General features: G+C 33.8%; 1 protein-coding gene across 2 annotated transcripts in view; it reads right to left on the bottom strand.

The window, feature by feature from the left end:
- Positions 1–1,313: 1,313 nt before the first annotated feature.
- Positions 1,314–27,642, bottom strand: part of LOC137408804 (uncharacterized) — a 28,669-nt gene continuing 2,340 nt past the window's right edge. The window contains exons 2-5 of one of the 2 annotated variants that reach the window (XM_068095390.1): positions 26,542–26,644; positions 24,070–24,184; positions 5,067–5,217; positions 1,314–1,630 (exon numbers count right to left, since the gene is read on the bottom strand). In XM_068095390.1, the coding sequence (XP_067951491.1) occupies positions 1,402–1,630; positions 5,067–5,217; positions 24,070–24,184; positions 26,542–26,644 (598 nt within the window). In that variant the 3' untranslated portion in view covers positions 1,314–1,401. Of the gene's footprint in view, positions 1,631–5,066; positions 5,218–7,304; positions 7,414–24,069; positions 24,185–26,541; positions 26,645–27,642 lie in introns of those variants that run through there. The other variant, XM_068095391.1, reaches the window with a different exon arrangement.

Genomic DNA, 27,642 nt, shown 5'->3' with positions numbered 1-27,642 from the left:
TACAGTAATTGAACATCTTTGATTAAGCAATTGTCGTGTAATTTATGGTTTACATAACTCAAATCCCTATCACTTGAACCTTCTCCAAATAGAATATTTACGTTGTAGGTGTGTCTACATTACAGTTACAGACAATGTAATTTTCAATGGTTTGATAAGTGCATGATTTGGATTTATCTCCTCGTTTTATAATAGCACTAGGTTCAGCACACGAAACCAGGCTTTTGGACTGTAAGCAATGAGTTCACCGAAGTCAGTCTTTACCCCAACTAATTTGCTCAGTGCCAGCAAGATAAACATTTGCTATTCTGTCTCCATAATGTATTCGGTGTCTAGAATTTACACCACCTCAACTGGCCTAGTCTATATACATGTATTTATAAATCTCAGTCTCTGTCATCCTTTTATCCAGTTATAGCGATAAAGTTTCAGGAATGAAAAATGCACTTCATACTATATTTCAACTCACCACCTCCAGTTCTGGAGGTGATGAACTTACCCATTAAGCCACACGAGCTACTTCTGGTCCAGCTGATTAATCGTGGTCATAATAGGCTAAAATACTCGTGGTTAAAACGCTTGAAAAATTTCTATTGGTTATTACTAGCACGGTGGATCATTACGCGCAACGATTATTAACTGGCTTCAAACATGACTATTGTTATAGTAAAGATTTAGACTACAATCTTAACAGGTAAGTTACTCAAATTCAATGGGAAAAATAAAAATTATTTTGTTACCCTGCAATGTCGAGAATTCAGTAGTCACTTCATATGTCTTCTAGTTTTCTTCATCTCCCTACATCACTCTCCAATGAGGGTGCAGAGACAGCCATCCGCTCTCAAAGGGCTGCTATTCAACTCAACAAGGTAATACATTAATAGAAGTCGTATCATTCTTAGAACCTTGTTGATTGGAGCTACGTGTATGTATATATACCGGTATGTACATGTATGTAGTGTTTTCTTGTCTTTGGATGGCATACATAGGGAGTTACCGACTGGCCCACTTTTGGCTATCAATAATGTTCTAAGCCAACCATGTGGTGGTACAGGCAATCAACAATATATTAAACCAATCATGTGGTGGTAGTGACTTTCAACAACGTTTTAAGCCAATCAAATGGTGGACATGGCTTTCAATAGCAATCCAAATTGATGATTTGACCTTGTGATTACCCAGCATGTACATAATGAACATTCTTCAGAAGCAATGCTTCCAGATGCTTTATTACTTCCAACACACAATAACTTGAAAGTTATGTTCTATTACAGTTTGGTGATTCTCATTAAATTAATTCTTTTTACTCATTTTACATACTCAAGTATATTTGAGATTATTAGATCACATAAGAAATGAAAATGAAACAAACAAACACACACATATACAAAGAAACTTTCCTTAGATAAATCCAAAGGCACATTTAAATTTCGCACATTTTGTAAGAGTGGCAGATGAGAAATGGTTTCCAGCAGGTGTTGGTGGCTCAGCAACTAGAGCGCTTAGAGCATCTTTTAAAATCATAGTTGCTTGAAAATCGACTGACGGCCTTGACTCTGTTTGATATAGTGTCCTTTTTAATAATATTTGCAGCGAGTCATTTTCTTGCTCTCCTTTATTTTCTGCCATTCTGCAAATACAGATCAGAGCATGGCTTCAAACCATAAACCAACACCTTTCGCATTTTGTGTCTGATAAGAATTTGAATGGCCCTCATTCATAACATTCTAGAAAAAAACATGAAAGGAAAAAGAGCGTATGTCTGGTTGTCTCACTAGGTAGACATTGCAGAGATGTGTCCAGGCATCTCAAAGGGGTCTTGCGACCTAATAAATGCAGAGTTGAAGTGCAAAGTTTATTTAAGTTGCTGTGAGACTGTAGATTATATGTTACAGCGAAAATAACAGCGGTGCAACTGGCATAAGATTTCATGCAATAAATTATTGCTTGCAATTTTTTTTTATCAACCTATCAAATTTTTCTTACAATTATATACCACAATTTATAGAAGTGACCAAAGGATCATAAGATAAAGAGTTGTTCTTTCTTACATTAAGCAGCATGTGAAAGGACAACTCCTTACAATATGGCACAATCGCTCTAAAATTGCGATATTATTATGGATTTATTGAACTTAGAAGTTTAGACAATAGAGAAGTTTTGCAGACCTAAGAAAAGGCTACTGTGAAAACAAAGCACAACTCCAAGAACTTCATGTAGAACTACCTGTCTCAGATAAGCATTCAATATAATTAGAAAATCTAGCACGGAAGTCAATTTTTTGTTTTGCAATATTAAGCGCGCATTTCCTTGGCAGCCATTTATATATGGAACTAGTTATGTATTCACAGCTAATAGTAGCTAACCTCCGGATAGTGTGGGATGGCGACCCTTAAATACTGGGGTATTCCCAGCGCCTGATTAACAGAAATAATCTATTTAGAACTTTATACTTGAACGTATTTCCATTACATATGAGGTGAATGTCGTCAAATTTTCAAATGCATGAGCAGACAATTTCTCACAGTAAATGCAATTGCCAATGATTTAAATAAAAAAAGACAAAATTGTGTGAGCAATATTCTATCTTAATCGTATTTCACCCGACTCCAATACGCAGTAGCAAATCATAAGTCATGCTAACGGCTTTTGCAATAATTGCCTACAGAGCTTCCTGGTAGGGTTGAAATGATTTCTCTAACACAAACAGCAAAGAACAGTTAGAGTCTGTTAGCGTGTGGATTGAGCAATTGCATCTTCTTCATTATTAGTTCAGTATAATCATTTCTGTTTGCAAGCGTTTCATTATTACTTTAAAAAAAACCTCAATTACTACATATAGATAACAATAAGCATAACAGCGTTTCAAATTATGATATACGGGCTTCAATGATATACTACTTCAGGTTTATGGCAATTTTTTTTAAACACTTCTCTAAAAAAAACTTTGCCAAAAGCTTCCTTTGTTAAAAGCAGCAGAAGTGTATGACACCTTGAAGTATTGCATGAAAATGAAAGCTATTGTTTAAGAGGGGCTCGAAAGTAAAGATGTTTCTATCACATCATTTGAAAACGGATAATTAATGCTAATTGGTCAAAAAGAATCAAAGGTGTTCAACTATTTTTTTCCCGAAATAAACAATTTTATTCATTCATTTCTACAATCATTGGTCATCCTTATATTGTGATAGCAAAGCTAACAGGACTGCTTTCTTTCAGCTGCTGACTTTTATAATATAAGGTGTCAGTTGCAGAAAGTTGTAGTTCCAATACAGAAAGCTCCGTTCAACCAAGAACAATACACTTTATCGGCTGGCTCCACTTCCTCATTGGCTCAGCTTCCTCCTTATCTACACTAGTTTCTTAGTATTTACTAGTACAAACTACTAGTTTCCTCTCTACATATGACATAGGTATGGAGGATACTACATGTAGTAGTAACTATATATACTAGAAATTCCCCTGTCATACAGCCCACGACCAAAGTGATATTGGAAAAAAGAAAGGGTACTGATGGTTGAGAAATGCAATATTAGCAGTCAAATGGCACTGCAGTGCAATAGGATAACTGCAATGGTAGCTGTAATGTACTGGGTGTTATTATGTACAACAAACAGCAATAATGAAAGGAAAAAATTATATGTTTATATCTTCCCCCTGCAATAGGAGAAATGCAATATTAGAAGTAAAATGCACTGATATTATTAGAATAACCGATATTGTTAATATAGTAATACAGTAATAATAGAAAACCAATGGACAATGTTGTTTACATTTCAAAACGTCATTGCAATGATATACAGCCCTCTGGGGCTGCCTCAGGGTGCCCCCTGGGACAGCCCCCTGGGGGCTGTATATCATTGGTCATAGCAACCAATATCAAGAAGTTGGGATATTTATCTAGATTTTTATAAAATCTATTTAACAAAATTATTTAGAAAAAATAATAACAGTACCATATTGCCCAACATCGGTCACTATATACTTTTATCCTGTAAATTCGAATGACTATTCTTATAATTAAATCTTATAAAATCGAATAATTATTCTTATAAATAAACATCGTAATAATCTTATAAGAATCGTTAGAAAAATATCATCGTCATTTCCTTTACTTTCACTGCTTTGGACATCAGTTGGAATACCAAAGTACTCATTATAGGTGTCTAAAATTTCAGTTACTTTGAAATCGGCAAAAAAGAAACGATTACTTTTCAGTACTTCTACGTTAGTTACAGAAACCTTAGGCAATTAAACAATGCCATAGGCTGGTGAAATGTGCATGTTTTTTCTCGTGAAATAAGCACGACTTAATAGTTCTACTCTCTGTCGCACGGCTTTATTGGCGTTTCGTTGGCCAGTCTTAATTTTGATTAGAAAAAGCTTGTCAAGATTTTATCGCGATTTTTGGCCAAATTAATCTGTCTATTTATGTATAATCCAATCAGATGGGTTAGTTTTAGGATATTGCGGAAACTTTTCAAAGGCTTGGTAAAGTATTTAAATATGTTCATATGTGTTTTGTATCATTATTATACTTGAAAAATTATTATCCATTGAAAAATGGTTAAATTTGTTGATGAGACTTCGGTACAAGGGTTTGCGACGGCCGTTGATGAATAATTTTCGTGAGTTGTGTGCACATATGCATTTATCATAAAGCTCCCTAACATTCGCTTCGCTCGTGTTTGGTCGTGGGATAATATATACCCTTACTATGTAACTAGTAGTAACTATATATATATATATATATATAATTTATTCATGTAAAACCTTAGATAAAAAACAACTTCATGAAGTTGTTTTTTATCTAAGGTTTTACATGAATAAATTTTATATTTAAGCTCTGACCACTCATTGAGCACTATCTGGCAGCTTTAACACACTACATTGGAATATATATATATATATATATATATATATATATATATAATATAATATATAATAATTATATATATATATTTATATATATACATATATACTCTTACTATGTAACTAGTATTAACTATATATATAATATATACCCTTACTATGTAACTAGTGGTAACTATGTATATCATATATACCCTTGCTGAAGAGCTGTAATTACAATGTTTCTTGCATTTCTTATCAAAATTTCCTCATCGTCCAGTTCCTTAATGATTTGCAGGAGACAGGGGCGGAGGCAGCTTATCTCTGGATCTGGATCAGTCGTTTCGTGCTTGGCTCTCTTTACTCCTATGAAACAAAATGGTTTCATTTTGCATCTTTAAACCTGCCCTTTTCTTTCCTTTTTACAGATTTGGCTCTGCTATGTTACTAGTCGTACTGAAAGTTATTTTGTTGTGGTTTGCTGCAATTAGTCAGTACGGTTGCTCACTTGGTATACTAGGAATCAACTGGCTGGTATTTCCTTATGCATTCCCAGCAGCAGCAGCGCTAGACATCGCGAATACCGCATAAATGACAAGCGGTATGCGGGCATAGAATAGCAGTGCCGTCACTGAAACCATGGAGCACAGACTGTTGACGTCATTTTTGGTAAAGTCTGGGTACATATTTTTTTCTAAGCATTTAACTGTGATCAAGTTTTGTTGAATTTAAACTTGAAACATCCTGGCAGTCAGATAACCTCTAACATTAAAAACATCTTATCTAAAACATTTCCTTATTTTTCTATATTATTCTGTTACTTTATGTTTTTAGTGAATATATAATATGACAAACATTAAAACAATAAAAACAAACATTAAAAACAATCGTAAATAATAGAAAAATACCGACACTTTCTGGTAAAATCTACAAAAATTTTCTATAATGTCATCTTTCATCAATCAATATGATTGTTCCCACGTCACACCAGGAAACAACTATCTGGTATTTTGAGATGCATTTCACGCAGAAGACGTGAAGCAAATCGCATCACCAAACAAAATATCTTCCTCAAGAACCCTTCCTTAATTGCAGTAGTCCTGATAGATACAATAAATGCTGTTTGAAAGGCATTCCGCCAGCTGCTTCATAATGAAGTACTCGTAGACCTAACATTCTTTTATGGAAGGTGCGAGAGTCATTGTTTTGTAGTTGTTCACAAAATAAGCCCTACAAACCCTCAGCATTCAATGACCTTTAACCCTGACCCTTAAAGAACAAAATACTGCTGAGATATTGAATGAGCTTTAGGAAGCTTTCTTTGGAACTTTTTCCATGTAAGCTATTGTTTATATTTCCATGTAAGCTATTGTTTATATTTCCATGTAAGCTATTGTTTATATTTCCAGTTTTTGTATTACTTGACGAATGTTAGCCATTTTTGATTTAAGAAAAACAACTTAAGTCGTGTCTGCACAAATTTCTAGAACATCGTCTGCAGATTGCATCATAAAAAGGCAGGCTTTTGAGTAAGGCTTTTATAAACTTAGTTATGACACCAAACTATCCGGAGAACAATTTGAACTCACTGGCCTTCTTTACCGTGTGAAATATGTGAGCGGAAGATATGCCAAATATATGGACATCCACAATAAGAGAAAGTATGTTTTTATGGACAAATGCATGAGATAGGATTATAGGCTATGGTGTGGAAGATTCGACTTAAGGTTTACGCTACTGCAGTATAGTAAGTTTGGGATACAGTAAAGTACTCAATTTTCAATGTCCGAGCATGGCCGAGTCAGAATTAGTCCGAACAATTGAGGACCGACAGGGATTACAGTGTTTTCTACTGCTAAAACTACTACTAACACTACTACTAATACTCCACTGACAACAATAGTGTAATAAAAAGTTTTACAAGGTGAAACCAATGCCATGCAATCACTAAACAGACGAATGACTTGTCCCACTGCAAACACCACTGATTCACTTATGATGACAACAGGGCTAGATCACATGTCCCACTAACCGTCAACAAATTTTCCATTTCAGAATCATGATGAAAATGGTTAAGATTATTCAACTTTTTAAATAATAAAAATAGAGACTAACCGTAAAAAGTCGCCTTAAGGAATTCTCCAGTTACATAGTTCTGAAGCAGTTCAACGTGTGAAAAATATATACACTTGGTATTTCAAGAAGCTACTCGTTTTGTGGAACTGTACAACAGACACGAAGAAACAAAACAATAATAAACCATAGATGTCACTGTGGCTGGTACAAAGGCTACAAATGTATTTAATAGTAATAGGTAATTGCAGTAATGCACCTGCTTGTTGCTATGGTGACTGAAACTATGTTTATTAAAAGCCATTATAGAATGCTGAGCAATCGCAAACCAATCTCACATTTATACAGTTTGCCATGTATATAACAGGAAGTGTTCCTACCTGTTTCTGTCTGCACCTCATCTTCTAAGTCTTCCATGTCTATGGATGCGTATACTTAAATATACTTTAAAGACATGAAAGTCAAACCTGATTCAACCCTCTTCATTACATCACACATAAATACTATCACATACTTACAATCCTAAAGTCAATGTTGCATTTTCATGTCATAAATTTATTAACTGTCCTACTAGAGGAAAACTTGTGAGCTTTTTACTACTGCGAGTAATACCTATGCTGTGCCCTCCGAGTATGCATCTGAAAGGTTTTGAACCCAGATGCATGCTTAGTGTATTTACATATATATGGAGATAGAATATTAATGCTGTTTGTTTTTCATGAAATGATCCTATTCAAACTCAACTAGGTCGATGGCTCTTTTTGATGTACAACCCGATTATCTACACGGTTTAACTACAGAAAAAATTGAAGGCAGAATCCGGTTCATAGCTAGCTTTTTCGTCAATTTTTATTCGGAAAAAATGGTAACAAAATAACGTTAGTTCAAAAGAGGTCAATGAAAGTAGAGAGAGCTTGAGAAAGTATATACTCTGACTTGAAATGTTCCTTTTAGGTAAAACCTTGAGCCACACTTGTTATGCTGCAGTCTGGTTAGCTGTAAATATCATGATTAGTCAGTACCTTTATGTTATTATTAGTTGATTCTTAAACAATTAATATCCCCTGGCTTAATATTAGTTGGTTTGATTAAGCATTATTTACTCGTCAAATGATATCAGCTAAAACATTAAACTGTTTGATTCTCTTCTCTAATTGGTCTTTTTACAAAGCAGTTTCAGGTTGAAAACACTTAATTTCATCCTTGTAGATATCTCACAGAATGGTTATCAACTATTTTTCTTTTTGTCAAACATTGTCTGTGTTCCTTCGTAAAGCATTGTATTTGCGGGCGTTATGGCTTACCAGACTTAAAGTGCAAGGCCTAAAAACACAAGTTATATGTTCAGATTGTATTTAATGTACATGCTTCCATAGCAACCATGTAATGACGCCTTATTCATATGCATCATTCATTATTCATGGTCCCTCCATTAGCAAAATGGCTGGAATGCTTTTGAATCTGAACTCTGACACGAATATCGTTAATCTATAAAGGCCTAAGGCTAGGTTTTGTCATTCACAGACCTCAGAGTTGCATGAGCTTTTCCCACTTGTGTTGTACTTGGTCAGATCTCAGTATATTGGTAATATCCCTACTTTCTAACTTGCACGCACGTTGGGGAATGTGCTAAAATATTCCCAAACATTTGAGAGTAACAAAAATACTTTTCCTAAATTTGCTATCATTTTCACTAGCGTTCCTAATGTTTTGCTATTTTACAAAATTACAACTGCTCAGCCCTTCTTGCACCTATATACTTCAAAATAAACATTCATGTATTAACAAAGATATTTTTCAAATGACACATTAGTTCATTAATTTTCTTTCAGTAAGGTATGATATATCTTTAACAGCTTGTATGAAGTGAGATATTAACAAGCAGATACACAATAGACCAGATAAGAAGGGCTCATGTGACACTCTGCCCCCATATCTCCCTTCGGTGCTCTCTCTATTGATCTTGCATCTCTATCACAATGTAAACTAATAAAACTTCACATTCGGTGTACTTGTGTTCATAATCTTTTCTCCCTTGGGCCTGATTAGTCCTTTAACGCCGGTCCCAGCAGCCTACACAATAGTTGCATGCGTTAAATGCGTGTCTATTTAATCAACACATTCAGATAAATTTTGTTGAAGGCGTGACGCGTACCCTAGAGTAATGTTTTTGCAATATGGATTGATGTTTTGCGAATGCCCATGGAAGATTCAACAGGTTCTTTTAATGACGCGATATCAAGGCTTAACACGAAAAACTCTCGCATTGTCTAACTCCTCTTTGGCTAGTCATAGTGTATGAGCATTAAGAATAAACTTGCACCAATTTTAGTAGATTTTGTCAGAAATTATCGGTATTTTTATCATTTGAGATTGATTTTGATGTTTGAAATGATCTGACTGCCAGGGTGTTTCAAGATTGACATCAACAAAACTTGAACGCGGTTGAAACCCTCGGATCAAGTGAAGATGCGATTATGACGCCTATAGTTGCAAAGAGACTGACAGAATAGAGACATGCAACGCTGTAGCTTGAACACAATAGCTGATATCAACTATACTAATGATAACAACTAGTGAATGTCAATTCGCACGTACATCTCTTGTGAGCGTTTTAACTGCAATCAAGTTTTGTCAATTTTAATCTTGAAACATCCTGACATTAAGATATCCTCAAACATCAAAAACGATGGCAAATGATAAAAATTGTGTTGAAATCTACTAATCTCAACTTTCTTGTAGCAACTCACCGTGAGCTGCATGATGTAAATGTATACTTTTATTAATATCTGACCTCAGTGAGCTTTTTAACACTTGTGACGTTTACTTGAGAGCAGTTCTTTAGAACACATATGAGTTAGGAGACACTTTTGAGTAATTTACTAAGTCAGGTATAACAGCTTAACAAGGAGCTACATCTACATCTAACACATTCAGAAAGTTCCCTTTCTATCTTACAGTAAGAAGAGTTTGCTCACACCGAATCAAAAGGGTCGTATTGTCTTTTTCTGTAGACAAGTCATATTAAAACTGTCAAAGGTTGATGATCCATTTGTTTGCTGGCTTTAGGTTGCTGATCTACTTAACAATGCTGATAATACTCTCTATTAAAATCAAAATTTTGGGTCTACATGGTTCTGCAAATGGCTGCCTTCCACGCTATCAATTTATGCCACAGCAACTTTTATGTGTTTTTATTGTTGACTTGCTGGCCACCAAAGCAGTCTCTAATTTTATACTTCTCAAACTTAACATCATAGTGGAAGAGTTATCTACTTGTTTTGCTTGTTATAAAAAAACATTTTTTAATGCAGAAAAGCATGGCCATTTTTAAATACTGTTACTAGTGCTTTACATTTATATAAAAATTAGAGTAACTTTAGAAATCATTTAAACCGTTGCAGGGCTTACAAATCCCTAACCTCAGAAATGCGAAGAAAGTAAAACTCAGGCTACATATAACAAGCTATATCAAAACTGAATTTCTATACCAGCTGGAAAACATGTTTTAAAGATCATTGGAGTTTTTTTATGTACGTTATCTTTTACAAATTCACTTAAAAATGGTACTACACTATGTCTTTTCTGTCTGTTACTAATTCCCTGTACTTGCATCTAAATGAGAATGACAGCGGAAAAGGGGCAAGAGAAACAAAAAAGGGTTGGAGAAACCAAGAGAAGGAAAAAGGGAGGGGGATAGTTAGAAAAGTCTACCATACATGGCCTTGGTGATTTTTGAACCTTAATCTTGCACCATGACCTCTTGCGACTGTGGGTAGTGAGTAAAAATTTGGCATCAATATGAAGAAGCGAGTCAGTGAATGGGTGCTGCACTATAATACAGATGAATGTACAATGTATATAGGTCACTATAAGGCAGGAGCAACCTGTAGATGACAACTATAGCATTTGACAGAATAATTGCAAGTGAGGATTGGTAATGAGATGAATAATTTATCTGGTTTGTGTCATGTTCAGACTTGATGCGCTCTCAAGGGAGTCAGCATTCAGAAAATAAATTAACCCTTCTACTTTGCTGTGTCTATAATAATTCAGAAATGCATCTGTAACAGTTCTATGCTGTGTTTATGGTGTTTCTATGTTGTATCTGTGACAGTTCTATAGGCCTACTGTAATGGGGACAGTTCTATGCTGTGTCTATGGTAGTTCTGTGCTGTGTCTATGGTAGTTCTATGCTGTATCTATGGTAGCTCTATGTTGTTTCTATGGTAGTTCTATGTTGTATCTATGGTAGTTCTATGTTGTATCTATGGTAGTTCTATGCTGTATCTATGGTAGTTCTATGTTGTATCTATAGTAAATCTATGCTGTATCTATGGCAGTTCTATGCTGTTTCTATGATAGTTCTATGTCGTATCTATGGTAGTTCAATGTTGTATCTATGGCAGTTCTATGCTGCATCTATGACAGTTCTACTCCATGTCTATGGGAGTTCTACATCATGCCTACGGGAGCTCTACACCATGTTTACGGGAGTTCTATGCTGTATCTGTAAAAATTCCACGCTGTGGCTATGGCAGCCCTAAATTTTCTCAAGCTATAGATGCCTACTAGTAGCAATAGGTATCAAGCTATGCACATGCTTGATTGGACAGCTGATATTTCGTGTTCATAAGAAAAACTGTTTTAACCAGTTTACATATAATTTTAGACTAACTTCCATGTTGAATGATGTGGTAAAAAGGGTTTGCTCTTCAACCTGTAATGTACCTATGAATACAATAACTAACAGCTATCAGAACCCCAGTGAACTCCATCATCAATACTTTAGTACAATGCGATTTAGCCAAGCCGTCATAAATCTGATTAAGGCAAATACTTGTGCTACAGATTAGTTCTGAAGTCTGGCCTGTTGTTTTAAATGCGTGACAGTCTTGTACAATTGCCGAACTCTTCTAGTTTGTAATTGTAATGTATTGATAGAGATAGTTTACGAAAGACATTAGCAATTGCTTTCTAGATGTAATTGTCACTATAGAATACTAACTAGTAGTATCATAAGGTGTGATATGGAATACTAACTAGTAGTACCACGAGGAGTAATGTAGAATACTAGCTAGTAGCACCATGGGGTGTAATATAAAATACTAACTAGTAGTATGATGAGGTGTGATATAGAATACTAACTAGTAGCATCATGAGGTGTAATATAGAATACTAACTAGTAGTATCATGAGGTTTGATATAAAATACCAACTAGTAGCATCATGAGGTGTAATATAGAATACTAACTAGTAGTACCATGAGGTGTAATATAGAATACTAATTAGTAGTACCATGAGGTGTAATATAGAATACTAACTAGTAGTACCATGAGGTGTAATATAGAATACTAACTAGTAGTATCATGAGGTTTGATATAGAATACTAACTAGTAGCATCATGAGGTGTAATATAGAATACTAACTAGTAGTACCATGAGGTGTAATATAGAATACTAACTAGTAGTATCATAAGGTGTAATATAGAATACTAACTAGTAGCACTATGAGGTGTAATATAGAATACTAACTAGTAGTACCATAAGGTGTAATATAGAATACTAACTAGTAGTATCATGAGATGTAATATAGAATACTAACTAGTAGTACCATGAGGTGTAATATAGAATACTAACTAGTAGTACCATGAGGTGTAATATAGAATACTAACTAGTAGTACCATGAGGTGTAATATAGAATACTAACTAGTAGTATCATAAGGTGTAATATAGAATACTAACTAGTAGTACCATGAGGTGTGATATAGAATACTAACTAGTAGTACCATGAGGTGTAATATAGAATACTAACTAGTAGTACCATGAGGTGTAATATAGAATACTAACTAGTAGCACCATGGGGTGTAATATAAAATACTAACTAGTAGTATCATGAGGTGTGATATAGAATACTAACTAGTAGTACCATAAGGTGTAATATAGAATACTAACTAGTAGTATCATGAGATGTAATATAGAATACTAACTAGTAGAACCATGAGGTGTACTATAGAATACTAACTAGTAGTACCATGAGGTGTAATATAGAATACTAACTAGTAGTACCATGAGGTGTAATATAGAATACTAACTAGTAGCACCATGGGGTGTAATATAAAATACTAACTAGTAGTATCATGAGGTGTGATATAGAATACTAACTAGTAGTACCATAAGGTGTAATATAGAATACTAACTAGTAGTATCATGAGATGTAATATAGAATACTAACTAGTAGAACCATGAGGTGTAATATAGAATACTAACTAGTAGTACCATGAGGTGTAATATAGAATACTAACTAGTAGTACCATGACGAGTAATGTAGAATACTAGCTAGTAGCACCATGGGGTGTAATATAAAATACTAACTAGTAGTATCATGAGGTGTAATATAGATTACTAACTAGTAGTATCGTAAGGTGTAATATAGAATACTAACTAGTAGTATCATAAGGTGTGATATGGAATACTAACTTGTAGTACCATGAGGAGTAATGTAGAATACTAGCTAGTAGCACCATGGGGTGTAATATAAAATACTAACTAGTAGTATCATGAGGTGTGATATAGAATACTAACTAGTAGTGTCATGAGGTGTAATATAGAATACTAACTAGTAGTATCATGAGGTGTAATATAGATTACTAACTAGTAGTATCATGAGGTTTGATATAGAATACTAACTAGTAGCATCATGAGGTGTAATATAGAATACTAACTAGTAGTACCATGAGGTTTGATATAGAATACTAACTAGTAGCATCATGAGGTGTAATATAGAATACTAATTAGTAGTACCATGAGGTGTAATATAGAATACTAATTAGTAGTACCATGAGGTGTAATATAGAACACTAACTAGTAGTACCATGAGGTGTAATATAGAATACTAACTAGTAGTATCATGAGGTTTGATATAGAATACTAAATAGTAGCATCATGAGGTGTAATATAGAAAACTAACTAGTAGTATCATGAGGTTTGATATAGAATACTAACTAGTAGCATCATGAGGTGTAATATAGAATACTAACTAGTAGTACCATAAGGTGTAATATAGAATACTAACTAGTAGTATCATGAGGTGTAATATAGAATACTAACTAGTAGCACTATGAGGTGTAATATAGAATACTAACTAGTAGTACCATAAGGTGTAATATAGAATACTAACTAGTAGTATCATGAGATGTAATATAGAATACTAACTAGCAGTACCATGAGGTGTAATATAGAATACTAACTAGTAGTACCATGAGGAGTAATGTAGAATACTAGCTAGTAGCACCATGGGGTGTAATATAAAATACTAACTAGTAGTATCATGAGGTGTGATATAAAATACTAACTAGTAGTACCATAAGGTGTAATATAGAATACTAACTAGTAGTATCATGAGATGTAATATAGAATACTAACTAGTACAGCCATGAGGTGTAATATAGAATACTAACTAGTAGTACCATGAGGTGTAATATAGAATACTAACTAGTAGTACCATAGGAGTAATGTAGAATACTAGCTAGTAGCACCATGGGGTGTAATATAAAATACTAACTAGTAGCATCATGAGGTGTGATATAGAATACTAACTAGTAGTATCATAAAGTGTAATATAGAATACTAACTAGTAGTATCATGAGATGTAATATAGATTACTAACTGGTAGTACCATGAGGTGTAATATAGAATACTAACTAGTAGTAGCATGAGGTGTAATATGGAATACTAACTAATAGTATCATGAGGTGTGATATAGAATACTAACTAGTAGCATCATGAGGTGTAATATAGAATACTAACTAGTAGTACCATGAGGTGTAATATAGAATACTAACTAGTAGCGCTATGAGGTGTAATATACCATACTAACTAGTAGTACCATGAGGTGTAATATAAAATACTAAATAGTAGTATCATGAGGTGTACTATAGATTACTAACCAGTAGTGTCATGAGGTGTAATATAGAATACTAATTAGTAGTACCATGAGGTGTAATATAGAATACTAACTAGTAGTACCATGAGGTGTAATATAGAATACTAACTAGTAGTACCATGAGGTGTAATATAGAATACTAACTAGTAGTACCATGAGGTGTAATATAGAATACTAACTGGTAGTATCATGAGGTGTGATATAGAATACTAACTAGTAGCATCATGAGGTGTAATATAGAATACTAACTAGTAGTATCATGAGATGTAATATAGATTACTAACTGGTAGTACCATGAGGTGTAATATAGAATACTAACTAGTAGTAGCATGAGGTGTAATATGGAATACTAACTAATAGTATCATGAGGTGTGATATAGAATACTAACTAGTAGCATCATGAGGTGTAATATAGAATACTAACTAGTAGTACCATGAGGTGTAATATAGAATACTAACAAGTAGCGCTATGAGGTGTAATATACAATACTAACTAGTAGTACCATGAGGTGTAATATAAAATACTAAATAGTAGTATCATGAGGTGTACTATAGATTACTAACCAGTAGTGTCATGAGGTGTAATATAGAATACTAATTAGTAGTACCATGAGGTGTAATATAGAATACTAACTAGTAGTACCATGAGGTGTAATATAGAATACTAACTAGTAGCACCATGGGGTGTAATATAAAATACTAACTAGTAGTATCATGAGGTGTACTATAGATTACTAACTAGTAGTACCATAAGGTGTAATATAGAATACTAACTAGTAGTATCATGAGGTGTAAAATAGATTACTAACTAGTAGTACCATGAGGTGTAATATAGAATACTAACTAGTAGTACCATGAGGTGTAATATAGAATACTAACTGGTAGTATCATGAGGTTTGATATAGAATACTAACTAGTAGCATCATGAGGTGTAGTATAGAATACTAACTAGTAGTACCATGAGGTGTAATGTAGAATACTAATTAGTAGTACCATGAGGTGTAATATAGAATACTAACTAGTAGTATCATAAAGTGTAATATATAATACTAACTAGTAGTACCATGAGGTGTAATATAGAATATTAACTAGTAGTACCATAAGGTGTAATATAGAATACTAACTAGTAGTATCATGAGGTGTAATATAGAATACTAACTAATAGTACCATGAGGTGTAATATAGAATACTAACTAGTAGTACCATGAGGTGTGATATAGAATACTGACTAGTAGTATCATGAGGTGTAATATAGATTACTAACTAGTAGTACCATGAGGTGTAATATAGAATACTAACTAGTAGTATCATGAGGTTTGATATAGAATATTAACTAGTAGCATCATGAGGTGTAATATAGAATACTAACTAGTAGTATCATGAGGTTTGATATAGAATACTAACTAGTAGCATCATGAGGTGTAATATAGAATACTAACTAGTAGTACCATGAGGTGTAATATAGAATACTAATTAGTAGTACCATGAGGTGTAATATAGAATACTAACTAGTAGTATCATGAGGTGTACTATAGATTACTAACTAGTAGTACCATGAGGTGTAATATAGAATACTAACTAGTAGTACCATGAGGTGTAATATAGAATACTAACTAGTAGTACCATGAGGTGTAATATAGAATACTAACTAGTAGTAGCATGAGGTGTAATATGGAATACTAACTAATAGTATCATGAGGTGTGATATAGAATACTAACTAGTAGCATCATGAGGTGTAATATAGAATACTAACTAGTAGTACCATGAGGTGTGATATAGAATACTAACTAGTAGTACCATGAGGAGTAATATAGAATACTAACTAGTAGTACCATGAGGTGTAATATAGAATACTAACTAGTAGTACCATGAGGTGTAATATAGAATACTAACTAGTAGTATCATGAGGTGTAATATAGAATACTAACTAGTAGTATCATGAGGTGTAATATAGAATACTAACTAGTAGTACCATGAGGTGTAATATAGAATACTAACTAGTAGTACCATGAGGTGTAATATAGAATACTAACTAGTAGAGTCATGAGGTGTACTATAGAATACTAACTAGTAGTATCATGAGGTGTAATATAGAATACTAACTAGTAGTACCATGAGGTGTTATATAGAATACTAACTAGTAGTACCATGAGGTGTAATATAGAATACTAACTAGTAGTAGCATGAGGTGTAATATGGAATACTAACTAATAGTATCATGAGGTGTGATATAGAATACTAACTAGTAGCATCATGAGGTGTAATATAGAATACTAACTAGTAGTACCATGAGGTGTGATATAGAATACTAACTAGTAGTCCCATGAGGAGTAATATAGAATACTAACTAGTAGTACCATGAGGTGTAATATAGAATACTAACTAGTAGTACCATGAGGTGTAATATAGAATACTAACTAGTAGTATCATGAGGTGTAATATAGAATACTAACTAGTAGTATCATGAGGTGTAATATAGAATACTAACTAGTAGTACCATGAGGTGTACTATAGAATACTAACTAGTAGTACCATGAGGTGTAATATAGAATACTAACTAGTAGAGTCATGAGGTGTACTATAGAATACTAACTAGTAGTACCATAAGGTGTGATATAGAATACTAACTAGTAGTATCATGAGGTGTAATATAGAATACTAACTAGTAGTACCATGAGGTGTGATATAGAATACTAACTAGTAGTACCATGAGGAGTAATATAGAATACTAACTAGTAGTACCATGAGGTGTAATATAGAATACTAACTAGTAGTACCATGAGGTGTAATATAGAATACTAACTAGTAGTATCATGAGGTGTAATATAGAATACTAACTAGTAGTATCATGAGGTGTAATATAGAATACTAACTAGTAGTACCATGAGGTGTACTATAGAATACTAACTAGTAGTACCATGAGGTGTAATATAGAATACTAACTAGTAGAGTCATGAGGTGTACTATAGAATACTAACTAGTAGTATCATGAGGTGTAATATAGAATACTAACTAGTAGTACCATGAGGTGTAATATAGAATACTAACTAGTAGTACCATGAGGTGTAATATAGAATACTAACTAGTAGTAGCATGAGGTGTAATATGGAATACTAACTAATAGTATCATGAGGTGTGATATAGAATACTAACTAGTAGCATCATGAGGTGTAATATAGAATACTAACTAGTAGTACCATGAGGTGTGATATAGAATACTAACTAGTAGTCCCATGAGGAGTAATATAGAATACTAACTAGTAGTACCATGAGGTGTAATATAGAATACTAACTAGTAGTACCATGAGGTGTAATATAGAATATTAACTAGTAGTATCATGAGGTGTAATATAGAATACTAACTAGTAGTATCATGAGGTGTAATATAGAATACTAACTAGTAGTACCATGAGGTGTACTATAGAATACTAACTAGTAGTACCATGAGGTGTAATATAGAATACTAACTAGTAGAGTCATGAGGTGTACTATAGAATACTAACTAGTAGTACCATAAGGTGTGATATAGAATACTAACTAGTAGTATCATGAGGTGTATAATGAACTTCTAAAGATTTAATATGTCTGTTTTGGCACTCAGTTTATATAATAATACTAGCTGCGCTACCGGCGTGTCTCGGGTAATAAAAAAGTCTGGACAGAAAATTGATTTGTATTTAACATATAACAACATTTACCATTCTAACTTTCAAACTACATATGATGAAAGAAGTGTTTTGTCTAGTTTAAATAAGTTATGAGAAAGATGAAAACAACTGTAAAGGTTTTAAAACTTTGTCAAACAACTGTAACTTTCAAGCTATTAGCCTGGCACATCGCCAATGGAAATTTGCAGTAAGCTGCTAGGCTTCTAATGAAGGTACTCCATGACATTACGTCAGCATTGTTCTCCAGCTGAAGTTATTCTAATAATAGCTATAGCCGGAATGCAGACAGACATACGACATACACACGGACATACTTTGAGAAATATAAATATATAGATGAAACTAGTAAATACTAGGTTTTTGTTATTTCCAGCTGGTGTTTCCAACGCTAGATCTTCTTCTGTTTTTCTTCATGATTGTATATGATTCCTCTCGTCACCATTGTTACCAATTAAATGGCTCGTCTTAAAGATCAACACTATTTTTGTATTACGTTTTTTGTTACATTTGTAAATACCTTACACTTCATGGTAAAGAAATCACCTGACTTTTATTATTAAAATGCACCATAGTCGACCAATTATGGATGAACTTTGTTTAAATCTTATGCCCATTTAGTAATAAGAGCTTAACCTCGTTTCTGTCTTTCATCATGCAAGTTCAACTAAAAGTTTCCTGACGAATATCTATAGAAGAGTTTTTAGTATTGACATTCTTCTAAACATCCTTTCGCACTCATTATATGCCAAGTTTCAAAAGCATTTTAATTTGAAACCGAAAAATCTGCTCTCACTGAAAATAGTGCAATTTAGTAAAATGATTCAGCATTGAGCCAAGCAATCTTAGACTTTGCGGTAGTTTGTGTTGCCTAGTTACTAAATGCAGTGGTATGTTTAGTTTAAACCCTGCACTTCTCTGCATATTTTGGTACATTGTCAGTCATGAACTAGAGCTGTATATTTGGTGCTTGAACACCTAACTTATATCATACAATGAAAAGCCTCTTTAAGTACCTTGAACTATATTAGCAGCAATAGTGCGCATGGCCTTCTGAACTCTCCTTTCCATTTCCTGTAGCGCGGCCTGCATGATCAGCACGCTACTTCTTGTTTCTGCTGCTAGCTTAGCAAACCGTAAGACAAAATTGAACGCGATGTCGGTTCTCTACAATCTAGTTTTGGTATTAGTGATCCGCGTGTAAAATAGAATATTATGTTAACTCCAATGCTTTTCAGCATATCAGCCAATTACAGCAGGCGTCAGTATTATATACTAACAGAAGGCGTGCTTAGCTGATGCTTTCAGCGCATTATGTAGTTGAGATAGAATGATTGAATATTGATTTGAGATGTCTGTAGGACACGCAGCAGCAAATAGCAGTAAAAGAGATAATGTATTTTTTTACCAGAGTTACTACAGGTTTAACATAAATATAATATAGCGATTATGTATGACTGCTTTTCACCAATTCGTAAGATTTTCTCAAAGTGTTCCCATATTAAAAGCGGTTCTGAGCGGTTCATTTATAAATAAATAATAAATTTTATGGTCACTTATTTGGAGTGAGTGAAATGTAGCCGAACAAATTAGTAAATATCAGAAGCTCCTAAAAATAACTTTTATTTCAACATGAGATGTTGAATTTGCAATTTCAATTCTTGGCAATTGGAAAAGTTTGCTAATTTTATTTCTTATTTGAAGTTTTGATAATAAATTCAAACAGTCTGAGTAATATTTACTTGTTGGCTCCTCAGTTAATCTATCATCAAGTGAGGCAAGAAGTAAGTACATCCTAGGAGTAAGTTTTTTAGATGTTGTGACAATCTTACTAACACTTCGGTTAGCAGAGAGAATAAATAAGTGATAAATACATAAACAATAAATAACAATAAGAAAAAGGCAAACAAGCTTTTTATTGGTCTCTGCCATTGGCGGGTCTCATTGGTTCATAATTAAATATGTTTTTAAAACTAAATATAAATAATTTGGTTCTAGTAATTTTAAAAAAGCTTATAGCATTGCAGCTAGTCCTGTCACATATTTTCAGTTCATGCTCTGGTTTGCTATCATAAAACAGATTTCTGTAAATGCTTAAAAGTGGATCGCTACCAGCAGCGAGTCAGCTGACTGCACTCGGTGTAATTATAAAGAAGAGGTATGAGTCATAGCTGCTGTCCTACCAGCCATGACACATGCCAACTACGCTAAACAATTTATTTATGCCATTTTAAGATACTGTAACAGATCGAGTAGAATTATCCCCACTTTATCTTCGGTCCATTGTAGTTGATGTTGCCTGGGAAACTTCTATGCTGGACTTATAACCGATCTATGATGTCTCTATAATAGTTTTGTGTCCTATCTATAAAAGTTATTCACAATTCACACCACACTAAACTTATTTATGCCATTTTAAGATAACTGAACTAGTAGAATTATTTCCCTGAATTTCTTCATAACCCAACATTGCCAGTAATAATGATGTTGGTGAGAATTTATTAGGTTGAGACCAGAAGGTTGCCCTAGCTTGAAAGGCCTGGCTATAAGGGTTGTCTGGAGAAATTGCACTGGTCCACTAGACAATCACAGTAGTAGCATTAGATAGTACTAGAAGTACTAGTACTGAAACACATGTATTCACATCTAATCACCCAGACGGCAATAAAGGTCAAAGTTGACTGCTAAACTACTAGACAAGTGTCTGTAGTAAATGACTTATTAGCTGTAGTCTAAGTGTAAACGCTGTGAAAGACCAATATACTTGGTATCCCACATTTGTTGGTAGCAAGAAATGACCTATCGGAAGCCACTATGCACCAAATTAAACTGATATTAACAAATGGTGATAATGGTTAAAAAGTATTCAAATCTTTACCTCTTTTTTAAGAGAGGCCTTAAAGATAAACTTGCACAAAGGTTGAGTAAGTTTTTCAGAAAGTATCGGTATTTTTCTAACATTTACGACTGTTTTTGATGTTTGAAGAGATCTGGCTGTCAGGATGTTTCAAGATTAAAATCAACAAAACTTAATCGCGGTTGAAACACCCAGAAGAAAAATGATGTCATCAGTTGCTATGGTTACTATAGTTGATATCGGCTATTATTGCGTTCAAGTTGCAGTGGTACACATCTCAATTATGTCGGTCTTTTTGCAACTCTAAGTATCATAATCACACTTTTGTTTGATCTGAGCATTTTAACTGCAATCAAGTTTTGTCGATTTTAGTTGTGGAACATCCTGACGGTCAGATCACCTCAAACACCAAAACGATCGAAAACAGTAAAAAATATCGATTCTCTCTGATAGGATTGGCTAAAAATTTGTTCAAGTTCATCTTTAATAGATGAATTTAAACAATAAATTTAAACTGAATTGAAACAGTTGAGTGTTTATATTAGTCAGCAGTATGAAGTTATAATTGATAAATTATATATTAGCTAATTATAATCAATATCTTCGTTCAAATAGGAATATTGATCAGTGTTCTGTTTCTTAATCAAGTTGCCGGCGACTAAACAGTCTACCCATCTGCGCTCTAGCTTGGATGAGGAGGGTTGCTAGCACCTCTGCAGAACTAAATACAAAGCCTAATAAAGGGCGGAGGAGCTCCTCTGTGAGCCAATGACCAGCTCGCTAGAGATGATGCCTCAATAAAACACCCAACAAAAACCAATATCAAACTGTTGTTGAAATTTGCCAAGAACATTCATGGTTATAGGAAGTAGAAGAGAACCAAGATCACCTACGTCCTCACAGGACATGGTACTTATGGCGGGAGAGAGAGTTCTGTTTCTACCCAAAGTGTTTGTAACTTAGCATATATGAGTTGCCTGTGCATATCGCGCAGTTTTATAGTTAGTGAAATTTATATGACCTTTGAGATTCAATGCGAAGTTTTTATTCCAGAGTTCAATAGCATAGCTGCCATCAAAAATGAAAGTCGTCACATGTTAATACCTCAAATCTATTTCTGACTTCTCAATCAATAGAAAGCTCTAAGCCACTAATCATTTTCTGCAACAAACAATCGCTATCTGCTGTTTGTTCTCCAAGCTTTTAATAAACTGCATAGCTCATTAATGTAGCCTTGCAAAGCGTACACTAAAGCAATATAGCTAACCAGCGGCGAACAAATTAATCTCACAAACATCTAACAGATATTGCACAAAAGAAAGTCAGAACCATCGGCGGTTAGTTCAAGGCCAAGAATTTTAAAGTCAGCATCACTGTATTGGTTTTGTCTAACTAGTAGGGTTACTGAAAGATTTAATAGCAGCTGCAAGTACTGTTAGTAGGCTAAACAAGAATTTACTGATTATGACTTACTAAAAACTATGTCTAGCGTGGCCTTCGAACCAAAAGCTGAACAAGACTTGCAAGTAGGAGTTATCTACACATTTGTGTCATAGCCAAATCTATAATGGTTGGTTTTAATCCCGTACTAAGCAATATTTTTTCCAAACTCTCACAATGGCTTTAGACAGATAAGCTGATATGGCTCTTATAATAGTGAACATTTAAATAGCCCAAATTCTTTATTCTATACGCAACACGAGAATGGAGAATCCATAAACTAGCCAAGGCCGAGGAATATACACCCTTAGTTTCCTATGAGCTCATCTATTTGTTTATCTTCTTGTAGGTGACTAAACATTTTCCTTATAATTCTGATCTAGTTGGCTCACAGATTTTGACTAGGTTATATGTACACAGCCTACTTTCTCAGCGGTCGAACCAGTGTGGGCTACTAATTCTGCGCACACGAGTAAAAGCACTTCACTGAAATACAACGCTTGTAAAGAGGTGAGGCTATTTGGTATAGGGAGTACCAGGGCAATTTGATTTGCTCTAGAAATGAGCCTTTGATACTATTAATACTATTAACTATGTCTTACAGTATTTTCTTTGTCTCAATGGTGCTTGAAGATGATCACCATTTTTAAAAGTGAAAATAAAATAAAATTTGATGGCACACAGCCAATATAAAATAATATGATAAAATTATAATAATATACACTATAAAATATTATTGTAAAAACGGATGACAATATTGTCGTCTGTTCTTGCTGCTCTCACAAAAAAGTCAACCTTTCGCTTGTAGTTCCATTTAGTGAGCTATTTATTTTTTCTTTCACTGTTCAACTTCCCTCAGCATAGTCCTACGCCACAACCTACATGCTGATAATCGTAGCCTGTGGGCTTACATAAAAACTCTCAGGCACCAGACTAGTAGACTAGTGTTGCTGTCATAGTAGTCTTATACTTATTGTAGCAGTGTTGCAATAGTAGTGTAGTTACACTACTAGATCAGCGTTACTGTCTGTGAGGCAATAGGGTCAATTATTTTGGTGTAATCGAGTACTTTTACAAAAAAGCTGAAAAATATAAACTAGATATGCATGCTATGGAACAGTGCAGTAGAAGATAAAGAAACCTTGTTTATAGTCATGTTTTTAACTTTTGGAATGCCAGAAACCTTTAAAAAATTTAGCTCTTTGACCTGAACAGTGCTGCAACTTTTCCTTCTCCTACCTGATGTCTTTTTCAGCCATTCAATCAATCTCTGAGAAAAAGAAAAGTTGTCATTTCTATACTTTGTTGATGTTCGCCAATATTTTGCAAACCCAAATACAATTGTGGCTGTAATCTACAAATATACAATCTATAATGTTTTACTTTATATATGTTACAGATTGGGTTCATTTTATAACTAAAACACATAATTGGCTTTAAAAATGAAGTTTGTTGTTTGTGATACAGTTGATTAATCGATAAGATTGAGTGAGAAACACTAGAGAAAATAGATATTCAATTATAAAGCTTAAGAGTTCGTATCTCAGCAAACAATGCACAATTTTTTTTATCAAATTATCATCTCTTCTACAACAAAGCTTTTCAAAGACCCTCAAAGTTGTCTACACTTGAAAAGATTATTCCAATAATTTGTCAAGTGTAGGCAACTTTGAATGTTTTTAGAAATTTTGTTGTCGCAGATATCATACATTTGCAATTAAGAGTTACATTTTAATCTTTGATAAAGAGGCAAGCCTCAAATAATTAAGTTTTAACTTTTTAATGTGTGAGTCAAGATCTGAGGCTATGTTTGGGCAAGTGACTAATCTCTACTAAAAAGACGCACTCTACTTTCAGGTATTGCATATGTATGTACGTACATACATATGTACGTATGTACGCACGTATGTATGAATGTACGTACATATGTACGCATGTACGTACATATGTATGTGCATATGTATGTATGTACATGCGTATGTACGTATGTATGTACGTATGTACGTATATATGTAAATAGATGTATGTCCATAGGTACATATGTATATGTACATATATACATATATGTACGTACATATGTACATACGTATGTACATATATGTATGCACGTATGTATGTATATACATATGTTCATACACGTATGCACGTATATATATATATATATATATATATATACAGTCAAACATGGATAACTCGAACTTCAAGGGACCGAGCAAAACTGTTCGAATTATCAGAGCATTCAAGTTATCAGAGCACTGTCACAAGTCCATATATTTACTTATTTATTAGTAGATACATGTACATATACAAACTATAATATAAATCAAAAGCACAAATGGCTTGTTTCAAATTAAATGCTTCTAATGTAAAGTTTAAAACGTTTTCATGAAAAAGTATAGAGATATTTCTATCACTTGAGATTGGTTTGTTGTTTGAGGTGATGTTATTGCCAGGACGTTTTTCAGATTGACATTGGCAAAACTTGATCGTTGTTGAAATGCTCAAAAGAAAAGACATTTTTTTCTTTTGGGGTTTTACCCACGATCAATTTTGCCGTTTTTCTTGAAGTTTATGCAGATTACCTTACTTTACCTGGGATTCGTTAAGAGCAACACTCCGAGGCAGTTCAATTAGAAGTCTTACGAGGTTTCACGGTACATTCTATATCACTCACGCTTTTTTAATAGATACTTATTGAATGTACACACGTATTCTGTGTTTAGGTCAAACGATGAATAGTTTTTTGTAGCTCAGACAACGTATACTTTTAATTACAACATTTTTTAAGACGTTTTAAACATTCAACATTCCGACGTTGATTCAACACGGAATCAACGTCGGAAAACTATTCATCACGGGCTAGCCGAGTCACGCACTCAAGGATTTTCGCCACGCACATACAAAACAACATGCGATTTTTGTTTTGTATGTGCGTGGCGAAAATTCTTGCGCGCGTGACCCGGCTAGCCCGTGCTATTCATCGTATCGCAGTATAAATCAAATAACACCAAACTTTTAGAAAAGTCGTTGACAAAAATATTTTGCCGATGGTGGTAATAACGACGCTTATGAATTACGAAAAGATGAAGTTTACCTCTATGGCTTTGAATAAAGTGATTTTCTAAAGCGAAAACAACCGTTTCGGTAGCTGTTGGGCAAAAAAACAGTTCGAATTAACAGTGTTGAGTTCGAGTTATCTATAGCAATTTATCATTACGTGGGAACGGACCAAAGGAAATGTTCGAATTAACCATGTGTTCGAGCTATCCGTGGACGAGTTATCCATGTTTGACTGTATATATATATATATATATATATATATATATATATATATGTATGTATGTTTGTGTGTATGTATGTACGTATGTATGTACGTATGTATGTACTATGTATGTACATATGTACATACGTATATATGTACATATGTGCATATGTATGTGCATATGTATATACATACATATGTACATACATATGTACGTACATATGTACGTACATATGTATGTACTTGCATATGTATGTATGTAAGTATGTATGTATCAAAATAAATAATTAAGTTCCAAAAGAAAACTTCACAAGTTGACTATATGAAACAGTGAACAATCAGTATACATGTATATGTATATGAATCATTGTACTGACTGTTTACAGCTTCAACTATAATAAAAGATGCCCAGGATATTGTGACTGGGATTTTACTCGATGAAAACCTACCAAAGCTGTCCATCTTGTTTTAGTAGAAAAGAGATAACTCAAGGCTGGTTGATAATCACTCGTTGCTTCTTTCATTTCACAATGCTGCCAGTCTATGCAGTCCCTGTATAATATTGATTTGTCTTTCAATGGATATTAAAATTAACATTAAAATGTGCAGTGTGCAAATGTCTCAGGGAGTGGTCCATTCTAACATGGTAAAATATCAATCTAACCAGCTACCAACTTTATAACCGAAAGAGCAATTTTCTCATTTAGAAGAAAATTACTCAAACTCAAGTGACACATCTGGTCATTATTAAAGGCTATGATTTACTATATAAGGTTACTTTGTGTTATTAAAGGCAGCTTAAAATAGTCTTATCTAGCAGCTGCAGGTCTCGGATACAGTCAGACTATTTGAATATGGCAGAGTTAGTTGGCTAGTTTAGCTAACATTTCAACTACATGTATGTCTATATTTGCTTTGAGCCTTACTGTTATCGTTTTTAAAAATATCACCTTCTTGTCTGCCTTTATTTTTTAGCTCCAAGGAAGTTTTAAAATATTAATTAATTCATTCAAGTTCAGCCAACAATGATAAAATATGCCTTGCAGAGTTGTCTACTACTACCCAAATGTTTGTTGAAATAGACAAACAAATCACAAATTTATGATTCTCTGCTAGCAACGAATGAATGTGATATACATATAGTTTCATTTGTTTTTTAATTTTTTTGTCAAAGCTTAACTATAACAGGAGCTGTGTCTATTTGTCTGTTTATGCATTTGAGACCGCTGCTAGAGGCTGAGATCAAATATCGCTATGAGAATTCAACTATGATATTTAGCTTAATAGACAGACATTGTAACACCTTCGTCAACCAAATACCATCTGACATTTCAGAATAATTAGGTAAATAGGGTTTGTAAACAATCGTATAATATTCTTTGTGCTTTGTTATCACATCTGGCAATATCTCACTGCGCCCTAAACTGCCAGGGTACTAAAACTGTATAAAAAGCATTTGACGAGTGTTTGGTGAGCGAGTCACAAGTTTGATGAGGTCAAATGAGGTCAAAGCATTTGATGAGGTCAAATGAGGTCAAAACCTTGTTTGC

The sequence above is a fragment of the Watersipora subatra genome, chromosome 11 (genome assembly GCF_963576615.1).
Source record: "Watersipora subatra chromosome 11, tzWatSuba1.1, whole genome shotgun sequence".
In the NCBI taxonomy this organism is placed as follows: Eukaryota; Metazoa; Bryozoa; class Gymnolaemata; order Cheilostomatida; family Watersiporidae; genus Watersipora; species Watersipora subatra.
This window is presented reverse-complemented; position numbering and strand designations above follow the sequence as displayed.